General features: G+C 36.6%; 1 protein-coding gene across 5 annotated transcripts in view; it reads right to left on the bottom strand.

Moving 5' to 3' along the window:
* Positions 1-6,722: 6,722 nt before the first annotated feature.
* The window catches only part of LOC131331365 (BEACH domain-containing protein B), a 49,968-nt gene continuing 44,782 nt past the window's right edge, over positions 6,723-11,908 (bottom strand). For 4 of the 5 annotated variants that reach the window (XM_058365260.1, XM_058365263.1, XM_058365262.1 and 1 more), the window contains 5 exons: positions 10,692-10,817; positions 10,225-10,596; positions 9,608-9,839; positions 8,489-9,238; positions 6,723-7,244 (listed from right to left, as the gene is read on the bottom strand). In XM_058365260.1, the coding sequence (XP_058221243.1) occupies positions 8,538-9,238; positions 9,608-9,839; positions 10,225-10,596; positions 10,692-10,817 (1,431 nt within the window). In that variant the 3' untranslated portion in view covers positions 6,723-7,244; positions 8,489-8,537. The remainder of the gene's footprint in view (positions 7,245-8,488; positions 9,239-9,607; positions 9,840-10,224; positions 10,597-10,691; positions 10,818-11,908) is intronic. The other variant, XM_058365261.1, reaches the window with a different exon arrangement.

Raw genomic sequence — 11,908 nt, 5'->3', positions numbered from 1 at the left:
TTGAAAGTCTTAGATTCAAATATTTATTATAACCGTTTAAGATAGGAAAATTCTAAAATCAGCCCAATTGGTAGATAATAGTGAGTGTGTATTAAATGGTATAAAAAGTACACATAAATACGTATTTTTCTTACCTTCTAGTGTGCTTATCGTCAACCCAGCGGGTTGACCATAACAAGACTGTTTAAGATAAAATGATTAAAAAAATAAGATCTTCGCATTGGTTTAAACGGATTGAAAATTAGAACACTTAAATTTTTACATTGTTTATATATTACTTCCCTCCATCCCAAATTAGATGTCAATTTTTGATATCCGTGTCAATTTTAATTCCTTATATCTTTCAATATGGATCTCAAAAAATATGTAATATGGATCTTGTTTGATAGTTCTCAATTAATTCTATTATACAAAGTTTTCAAACTCATGAAAAATATTACAGATTAAAAAATATAAACGATGAAAAATGACACAAGTTTGAAAAATTGTCATCGTTTTTGAGATAGAGGGAGTAAAAAATATGATTAAAAAATTAAGAGCCTAATTTTCAATCCGTTTAAATCAGTGCGAAGATCTTATTTTTCTGATTATTTTATCCTATATGGTAATAATAAATTTTTGGCTCTCGGGCTTTCAACGAGCGCCCTATAACCAAAAATTGGAGGGCAGAACTGGGAAAAGCTCCTCTGGACCGAAAATGGGCAAAATGCAAAAATGGAAAAAGCTCCTTCGAGCCTCATTTTGCCTTCTGTTTTCTTTAGTGAAAATCGGTAAATCTATTTTGTGAAAATCCATACCGGAAATGAGGTGCCAAACACCCATATGCAGAAATAGAAATGGGAAAATCCATCTGCCAAAACACCCCAATAATGTATATATAGAGAATGTGGTTTCGTGGAGAGATTTTTTCCTGCCGGGTCACGTGGTGCTAAAGATTAATATAAGGGCTTGCTTGGATGCAGGTAAAAAATTGGAGGTAAAAAATATGAGGGAATAAGATAAATAGTAGGGATATTATTTTTGATGGTTTATAAAGAGGGATAAAATAGTATGTGGTTTGGATAGAGTATTAAATAGGAGGATAAAATTTGACTTTGTTTTGATGGTTTATAGAACAGGGCGATAGAAGGGGTGGATGGTGGGAAAAACTGTCAAATGATTATTTTGTCCATGTGCAGTGTTAAATTTGATTATGTATTAAAATAAGTATATAATTTCAAAAATTAATATTAAATAATGTCTATTCTAAAAATTTTATATTAAAAAACGTTTTTACATCATTTATATATTAAAAAATATAATTAAAAAATTAAGTGTTCCGATTTTCAATCTGTTTGAACCGGTGCAAAGATCTTATTTTTTATGATAATTTTATCTTAAATGGTCATAATGAATTTTTGGTTCTAAGGCCTTTCAATGAACACCCTAAGAGAACCCTGAAATTAAATAAAGAGTCTTTCGGGCCGGTTGGAGAAAGGGGATAAGCAGGGGTGATTTCGTCCAAATTCCTCCCCATTCTTCCACTCCACAGCCGGATTAAATTTGGAGAGGCCAAAAGGTGCCCAAAAATTGTACCAGAGAATCCCTTAAACGGGTGAAAAGGAAGAGGGATGAAAACTAAGACCCCTACAAATTTAGTTCCCAAACAAGGAAAAAACAGTGAGGCCCACCCCATTTACCACCTCTTATTCCCCCCTCCCCCAGTTTTTACTCCATCCAAGCAGATCCTAAAAACTAAAATCTTCCCCTGCGACATTGCTTAAATGAGATCATGTGATTGGTCCTTCTCCAACCACGAATTTAATTAATGTGGTACAACTACAACGGATCGCCGATCATATTATTAAGCCCCATCTTATTAAGATTCTGAATTTTTAATTACTTATATCTCGCTTTATGAGATATTAAGGTTTGTCTGTGCCTGAAGGTACAGTGCAACATGAGATCTAATTAGTGGCAATTGTGCAATTAATATTATTTAAGAGAGAAAGAGCGAGCCGTAAAATTTATGGAGCAAATCAATGGTTATGATTTATAGAGAGATAAAATTCAAAAACCGTTTTCCCTTATTATGTAGATGTCATTTTCTCACATTCAAGTGGTACACCCCCTAAGTGAAGTAATATCCAATTTTTTTTTTTTTCACGAAAATATTCAAAATGGTTAAATGTCATAGAATCCACGCTCTAAATAATAAATACTCCCAATACTAATAGCAACGGGTAACTCAAGTGGCAATATAGATGAAATGTAAACTAAGATATCCTTATTTTGAAACCTGGCAACTTTTTGGAGTTAAGCTGTAAGAGAAAAATCTCTTATGAATCCATAAACCCAGCGTGGACGGCCTACTAACTAAACCAAAGAGGAGAATAGTCAATATGCGCGTATGCTTGCTTAGATACTCTTGGCCGCAGGGGGAAAAAATTCCTACACTACCCCCCCTAATGAATATGTACAATTTTTTTTTCCCTCAAATTAATCGAACGATCACATGCAATCTTCTCGTCTCACAAATATCGAGTAACAAATGATCCTGAAATCTGATGATAAAAAGAAAGTGACAATAAAATGAGTTGTAATCCAACTTCTACTCTCTTGCGCTCTTGTAAACTTATAAGCTTGAAATTTATTTCGGTATTTTTTTAATTTTCGTATTTTCTGTTTAACTTTCTGTCGTAATTTTTGGTGTTAATCGTTCGTCTTGACTAGACAAATCGGAAATGTGCACAAATATGGACCGATGTTGAAAAAATTTAAATAAGACGGCACTTTAGACAAATAAGACAGTTGTTTGATACTTTTTAATTTCTTCTTTAGTAAACTTTTTTTTTTTGCTTTTGGTCATAATTTTTTACCTTTTAGACTTTTCTCATCGAGATGGATGATTAATTCAAAAAATATCACACAAATTTTACAAAAATTCAAAAAAAAATGAACAAAACACCCGGCCAAAACAAAGAAAAAAAAAGTTTACAAGAATATGCTATTTTCTTCTTCGTGGTCTAATGTGTGTTTACAAGACTTAAACTTTGGAGAATATTTTCGTCCATTTTGAACCTGTAGTGTGGACAGGTGTCATTTTCCGTTCCGATTTCTTAAAAAAAGAACTTTTAGAAAATGAAGGTAATTTCAAGCTTAAAATTTATGTGTTTACTCAACTAATTTTCCTACTAATATGGATCTTATTTGATAGATCTCATTGATATCTTTTAAACGGTGCAAAAAAAATTGAAATATTATTTTTCATTTTTGTTATATTTGAGTTTGAAACTACATTATTTTTTTAAAAAAAAGTGTAGAAAGAAAGCGGAACGGGGACTTGCACATAAAGCCATTCCTTAATTTCTTTATTGTTTTTCTTAACAGCAACCACTTTTTAACCCTAAAGATCAACAAAGAATGTGCATAAGCCCCAAGGGGTTTGTTTAATTGAGGAATGAGAAAACCAACAAGTACTTGTCTTTTATGAAATCGCGTGTTTAAGATTCATGGAGGACGCCTAACATTTCAAATCTTGAGGCTACTGAAGGGTTTGTCCAATCGTTAACTTTAAAACTCTGAAATTAGTCGAAATGTGTGTAAGTTGGCCCAGACATCAGCATCCGATTATAAAAACATCAAAGAAGGAACATATATGGTTAGTTAGCTGGAAGGTGTAGGGTGGGGGAGTGGGTTACATCGATACAGGGTTAATTAATGTTGTGAAGTCATGTAATTATGATGTTGAACTTGATGATCCAACCATATATTGTGGGACCTTCATGATCAAAAAATGAAGAAAAAAAAACTATTATGGGACCTTTATGATGCAAAAAATTAAGAGAAAAAACTATTTTGGGACCTTTATGATCCAAAAAAATGAAGAAGAAGAAGAAAAAAAATACTATTGTGGGACCTGATTTGGTTGGCTTCATTAATTCCACCACCACATTTGTGAGATTGATATTGATTCCTCATTAATTTTCTGGTGTTGTATTGCTCTTATCAAGGAAAATTGATTTTAGCACTCCAAAAATTGACGAATGGACTTCAAAACGGCTTCGTTTTGTATATCAACACAGTTTAATTTTGGAGCTCCTCTATCAATTTTTGGAGTGCTAAAATCACAATCTCTTATCAAACTCTTAATATTGATTCCTCATTAATTTTTCTGGTGTTGTGCTACTCCTATCAAGTTTTAATGAGGTGTTTTAATGAGACCCCAACTACCATCTGCCTAATGATTATTGTGACCAGCTTTTTGCATGTTAGCCCTATGTATCCAAGCGGGCAGGGAAACTTATTATCCAATATCAGGGGCGTTTCCAATAAAAATTTTAGACTACGAGTTATATTGCATTTTTTTGGAAATATTCGGTAGAGTTTCTGTAAATTATAATAAAAGGAGACAACCAAAATAATAAAATATTGAGATAATTATGTAAGCACAAAAGTAAGAGTTTAAGAGAAAACTTATTGATCGAGTCACCCGAAAAGCGTTGTCCTAAGAGTAGATATGTCCCCGCTTGCACCGAGTTGTGTGACATTCCACCCTTAAGATACAATGATCATTCGGAAGGCTTTTGTGTACAAATAAAGCTTTCCCACAAACCAAGAACCGTCTGTATGTCGAACTACGTACTATATAGTCAAAACTATATCTCACTTAGCTTGTAAAACAACACAAGCAATACTGCATATTTTTATAGTAAAAACTCTCTCCCACTTATGATTTTCCACACCCATATATTTAGGCCAATGATCAATACTCCAATCAATATAGGACATAAAAGCCCATGAATAACATCTAATATTAGGCATAAAAGCTCATGAATATATGTGTGGAAAGTTACAAGAACAGAGTCATAAAATGATTTATATTCCATTATAAGGGAATACGTAACCTACAAACTTAATGAATAAAATAAATGATTTAAATTAAGTTTTTAAAAGCTTTTTTCCAACATATTTTGTCATATTGTTCACACTAACCCATAATTTCTTCCTCTTCATTTTTTCTCTATTTTTCCCTTTGACCGGCTCATATATTATCTGCAACTTATGATTTAGTGGAAACAATTTGACACTTTCGAACAACAAAAAGTTATCCAAAACTTACTGGTCAGTGGAAACGTCCTTTAGTGTTCCTGGGTGTTGGCTACAATTCCTATGATAAAGTATATATTCACAGGACTGTATGGTGTATGGTGATTGGTGGCAAGGGCCTTTGCAGTAATGTAATGGAGCACTGAATAATCTCTCAGCGTTAAATGGAAATGGAAGAATAAGGGTATTAGTTAGAAGGGATGACCCACATTGATATGACATTTATAGAGGGTGTATTAAAAAGTAGATGATTTGGATGATATATTAGAGAAGGGAGATAAAATAATACGCCGTTTGGATGGAGGATAAATTGGGTGTATAACGAAGGGTGTATGATGTTAAAAGCTATCAAATGACTCATTTGCCCTTGTGTAATATGAAATTAGATGATTCATTACATTAATTGAATAATTACGGAACCAAATATATTTAATTACTTTTCGACATTTATGCTATAATAAGTTATTTTACTGAAAAAATTAAATAATTTAATTTTTTTTAAAAAAATTAAAATGTATTTCACTGTAATAAAACGTTTTTTTTTTACTTTTCTTATCCTTTATTATACTTAAAAAATATGTTTTTAAATTAATTATATGGAGTAATTAATTTTTACCTCCTCTTCTCTAAACACGTTTCCCTTCTATTATTACACTTTTTTTTTTATTTAAAAAACACGTTTTCCCTTTCCAACCCATCCCCAAACAACCCCCCCCCCCCCTCCTTTTCTCTCTCTCGCTCTCTCTCTCTGTCACCATCTCCGACCATCTCTTTCTCTCTCGTGGGTTCTCTCTCACTTTCTTCTCCACCAATTCTCTTCTTCTTCTTTTGCGCGATTTCTAGGGTTCTGGCGTGGAAAAATCTGAAATTCTCTTCTCCCTCTGGCTCACAGTTGGCTGACGGCAGCGATTCACGGCGGCGACATGCAGTAGCAGTGGCGATGGGTGTTCGTTGAGGTAAGGGTTCGGAAATTTTGAATTGTGTAGGGAGTTTGGTTGTTGGATTTCCAATTTTTTTAAAAACTGGGTTTAGGGTTTTTTGGGCTAGGGGATTGGGGGTTGGAGAGGGGGATGAGGGAGGGTAGAAACGTCCAAAACGAGGGTTTATTAGGCCAGATGATTTTTTGCTAGCTCCAGAGGTGGCAATAAATTATGCGGCTTGAGGGGGGATAAACGAACGCCGGGATTAGTTTATACACCTGAAGAAAGCACATCCAAACGGCGCAAAAACCATCACATCAACCCCTCATCCGGGTGTATTGGCTTCTACACCCAGGGAATGCTGCATCCAAGCGAGGCCTTAGTGCAATGAACTTTCAACAATTAGCTCGGTCAAATAAAGGAGCTGTCTATATAATAGTCCGTTGCGTGTAAATCACAAAGTAAGTCTTGAGTTGATAGCCAAGAGGCATTTAGCCCGATGACACAAGGAGTGCACTTTAGGTGCCCGAAAAAAGGTCAGAAATTCAACTCCTATTCTAACGTGCTAATAACTATTCTGACAGCACTGACTTTTGCCGGTCAAAAACAAAAAAGTCTAGGGTGATAGAATGGCCAAAAAACATATCAAATCAGAATCAAGGTGTGACATGATCAGACATAAGGACACACCAACACTCAGAAGAGAGTAACCAGTTGAATCAACTATATGCTAAGAAATTTTGACTTATTTGATCTCAGCGTGATTATTACACATCTTTGGAGGAAAAATGCCTCATTCTATACCAGAAAAAAGTTGGTAACCCCATCTGTACAGAGTTCCTGGGGGTCTAACACACTATTGAAATCGAAAACGAAAAGCTGACATACATCTATTGCTATTACAACAACAATTCTGACCTAAACTTACAAGAATATATAATGTACAATAATCTATCGACACTCACTTTCTCTTGCCGCACTTTCATAGAAATAGGCAAGAGAACTTGATTGGTAAGGGTGGCATTTCTCATGGATGAAAGCCTCATTTTAAATTTGCAGATGTGTATTGATTGCCACTGAAAATATAGTTCAAAAACCGAAAACACCAAATTCCCGCGGGTTACAATCTTCTGGCTCTGTTCACTGTCGAAGAGGTGATGCCTGGACGGAGAGGCGATTGAGGGTCCGAACAACATCCCCTGATGCGGTAGCATGAAAAATCGTTCTGCATTCAGACTAAACTCTCATGTAAGACGAAGAAAACAAATAGTGGAAACAAGAAAAAAGTTCAAAGACATTTAAGTATGCTGATCGCATCTGCAGTTTGAAATTATCAGTATGGGTACTTCGGCTAAAAAAAGAGTTCATGTATAGATAGCTCCACAATAAAGTCTTGAAAACTCTCCATAGTGTGCAGAAATGGCAAGGGTACTGCCACTGCAAAGACCTAAGACAGCAAGCTTGCACAAATATTTGGTTGTTCTAGTTATTTTCTTGTTTGTTCTGTTTCCTTCATCCAAGACTACCAGCAATAGATGCTTGTAAGGGTTCCAATACCACCAGATGCGCGTGCACATGGGAAATACTCTGAGAGAGAGAGAGAGAGAGAGAGAGAGAGAGAGAGAGAGAGGAAATCACCCTGTTCGTTCAGTATATTCTTGGGAGAAAATGTATCCTACACTTGTATTCTTTGAATGAACTTATAGTCAGAAGGAACAACGCTAAAACATTGAGAACTTCAAGTAGACTACAGTATTAGATTATTCTAGAGACAGCACAATGTCAAACCCAGGGAATAAATTTTGAATGAAAACTCCAAGCAGACAAGTAATTGTCAATCTTCCTTGAAGTTCGATCCTAGGACCCAACTCAAATGCACTCGAGACAAACTAAAGGAAATTACCAGCTTCCATCAAATAAGGCTCAAAGAGGTACTTGCGAGTGAACTCTGCATAAGGCCCTCACAACTAGGAGAATCGTCCCAGATTGGAGGACTAACTTTATGCCAGAATTAGTCTGATCAACGTGTAAGCCCTAGTAGACTAGCACACGTACCCAATCGTTGGGTGACACCTTTCTAGGACACCCAATCGCTGGATGTATTCCATTTATCTTGAGAGATGTGTATCAAATCAAGGGAATGAAACACACTTCGTAGGATCCCCAAGATTCTAAACCATGGGGGAAAAGGTTTTCAGCTGCAGGTCTGCCACTAGTCCGGCTCATGAATTTATCTAGGGTTACAGGTGAATTAACACGTAAACCGATATTAAAAACAGTGAAAGCAGTAACTAGAAGGTAATCTCTAACACCTATTGTACAAAGCAACAGTGGAAACAAATTCTTAGAAAAGAGGATAGAAATGGTAGCAACGCACATAGGACATGTTAAGGTACAGAGACATTTTTCAAAGCATAAAAGTCACTTCTTTACTATAATGAAATCTAAAGAAGTAAAAACCTGCAAATTATAAAGCATACCTTGGATTAACAAATCACGAATAATGCACATAGCAGTCCTGAATTTGGTCTATCCTGGTGCAGAAGCTTTGGATCTCAAGTTTCGGGGAACGCTAGTTTTACGAAGTTGAGGATTTTCGATAGAATACACAAGAAGGCTTCCATCTCTGGTCCCTGCTAAGAAGCATTCTTCTGGAGTGACAGTTAGTGAAGTTATTACCTTTCCTACTCCAGTATATCTTCTCACAATCTCCAGTGAGTTCATAGAGCGAACAATTATCTGTCCTTGGTCTCCAGCACAAACCAAGAACTCACCACAACTACTCAGCTCAACACAATTGAGTCGACCGTTGGATTCCGAAGTGGAGATGTGTTTTCCATTAATGCAATAAAGGTGCAGACTGAGGTCATCATCAGAATAAAGCACAATTTGTCCATGGCGAGATGCAACAAGCTTTGACAATGCACTACCAGATGGATGCCGAAGAGATCTAACATATCTTCCCTCCCTAAGTGTGTGAAAAACACAAGTCCCATCTTTTGAACCACTTATAACTACATCAAGCTCTACACTGACGAATAAACATGTAATTATATCGTCATGTCCACACAGGATGTGAAACGGCGTTTCGGCAACAACATACTCTTTCCGGTGCATCTCTGTCACTGCATTTCGAACTCTCTTTTCAGCAGCTCTGACACGTGAAACCTCCCACACCATCACCGTTGTGTCATAACTCCCAGTAGCAAGGATGGTTCCATCAGATGTCACTAATTCAGTATTAAAAACTCCGATAAGAATGTGAAAACTTGAAAAACAAGTATCAAAGATATAATTTTCAAGAACGAGATGCTTTAACAAGTATTGATCCAACTGAGGTCAGGTTCTTATATTAGCAGGCACCTGTGGCAGAAAACCTTGGAACTCATGGTTCATGTTTACACTACACTACAATTTGTATATTCTAAAAAGAGTTAGTTTTCTTGAATTCAGGCTTCCAAAGATGTTAAATATCTCGGTCCGTATGAAAATTTTCTCTTTCTTAACATGAACAATTCGAACAGTCAATTCTATGGCTAGGATACTTTGGTGAACTTATTTAATTGGTAGTTGTAGTCATTTCTAATAGTGAAAGGTACCTGCAACACAGCTAACCACATCTTTATGTTGTCTGATGCTCTGCACCATTCTCCCATCAGTTAGGGATATCACCAGGAAACTATTTGCCCAGTTGCCACATGCAATCAAGAAATTATCAGATGGCGTCTGCAATGTCGCAAAGCATTGTGCTCCAAGTTCAATATTTTCAGCCAATGGGCTCCCAATTTTGCGAGAAGAAAGGATATCGGAACCAATCCCGAAGAAAGGATCCTGCATAAATTTCCAAATCAACATCATCTACACTCACATTATAAGACCATCTCCAACACTTACTCAAAATTAAGCCTCATTTGATAGGCAACATTTCAATGCAAACTCATGTCCAAGCATAAACTTCAGCCAAAGCTTCATTAATGGTATAGTCGTAAATTTGAAAGAAGCAAAACACCCTTCTAAAATCTGAGCAAAGATATGATGGTCTCCCTCAATTTGAGTAGAAATTTAAGTAGAACTCAATTCAGAACAAGTTAGAGTCAAGGAGTGGAGTGATTTTTACGAAATTTTTACCGAAATTTTGAGTTTGAGTCAAGAAAAGGTTAACGGCTGGAGATGGTCTCAAACTACCAGCGGAACTTATTGAAGAAAAATACCCCACCTGAGAGCCAGAGAAGGTGAAGTTTCCACCAGATTGCAGTTGGGTTGTCAACCACATTTTCACAGACATGATCAGGCCCTGGTTGATGGAAACAACATTGGAGTCCAACACACTAACGTATAAGACAGCTGATGGTGAACTACTTGTACTAGAAACAACAGACGTCAAGTTAATTGAACCAGGAGCAAAGTGCAGAGGATGAGCAATCGGAATTGGTGGTCCCCTCCTAGGGTGTTTCTTGCGAAAGATCTGAATTGGTGTCTGTCCAAAATTTGCTATTTGGTCTTCCAACGCTGACCTTTGCAATTCATCTTCCATGGTTTCCAGATCGACAGCACCTTCATAAGTCAAATAATAGAAGATATTGGCTGCCTGCAATTGAAATGCTTCAAAAATGTCAGAAGAAAATATGAAACATAACTGATTACTTTTTTCAACAAGGGCAGGATCTTTTGGTCCAAAGATACCTCTACTGCTGGTTTTCCACGCTGCTTGTAACCAAACACTAAATCAACCCAGTGATGGAGATTTGAGCTGACATACTCACTTTCTAGAGCCTCTCTGTTTTTGTTTATGAATTCTTCGGCTGATCCCTGTTGAATTGACATGAGAACAAGTTCTTCTGATGTTATCATTTTCTCTTGTCGTAAAATAGGAATTAAGTTACCACATAAACATTCAAATCACGCAGGGCAATGAATCAAATCTGATGGCATGAAAATGGATTCACAAAAAGCCTACGAAACTAATGCTTGTTTTCTAAATACAGAGGATCTTACTCAACGGAGTCTAAAATGCAGAAATGCACCCAATGTTCCTGCAAATTTTCCTGGTGGTCAAATTAGATGCTCTTTCACATCTCAATCTGAGACTCCAGCCAAAAATCTTGAATCTATGAGTTTACAACCCGTGCATATTTAAGCATATCGCCGATTAAGGTGCCTTTGTGAATTTTATATGGGTAGACAATGCGTATGGGTGCACGCCAGTGTGTATGTATATCGGGGCGGTTCCGGGGACCCTTCAAAAAAAAACCCCAAATCTTAATCTCATAGTTCCCGATCAAATTTTGATGATCCGAGCCGCTCAATGTGTTCAGAACGTGATTTTAAGGGTGTCTACGAGAAATTGGCAAAAAAAATAACCGAGAAGAGCTTGATTTGAGCAATTTTTTATTAAACCGTTCAATAAAGTTCAATAAAAAACTATTCGGATGAAGCCTTTTCAGGTCATTTTTTTTTGCTGATTTCTCGCGAATACCCTTAAAATCACATTCTGATTACGTTGCGCGGCTCGGATCATCAAAATTCGATCGGGAACTTGTGGGGGGGGGGGGGTTAGAGGTTTTTTTAAGGGTCCCCGGAACCGCCCCGTGTATATATATATATACAGAATATATCTAATGAGGGATCCCGCACAGGCTTACCGTGCGGGACTCCCCTTTCCCGATCGAATTGCGACGATCCGAGCCGCTTAATGTGTTCAGAACGTGATTTTAAGGTTACCCGTGAGAAATCAGCAAAAAAAATGATCGGGAAGGGCTTGATCCGCTTAATGTGTTCAATAAAAAACTGTTCGGATCAAGCCCTTCCCGATCATTTTTTTTGCTGATTTCTCGCGGGTAACCTTAAAATCACGTTCTAATCACTTTGAGCGGATCAGATCGTCGCAATTCGATCGGGAA

The sequence above is a fragment of the Rhododendron vialii genome, chromosome 6a (genome assembly GCF_030253575.1).
Source record: "Rhododendron vialii isolate Sample 1 chromosome 6a, ASM3025357v1".
NCBI lineage: Eukaryota > Viridiplantae > Streptophyta > Magnoliopsida > Ericales > Ericaceae > Rhododendron > Rhododendron vialii.
Note: the sequence above shows the minus strand (reverse complement) of the source record. Positions and strands in the feature narration are given on the sequence as shown.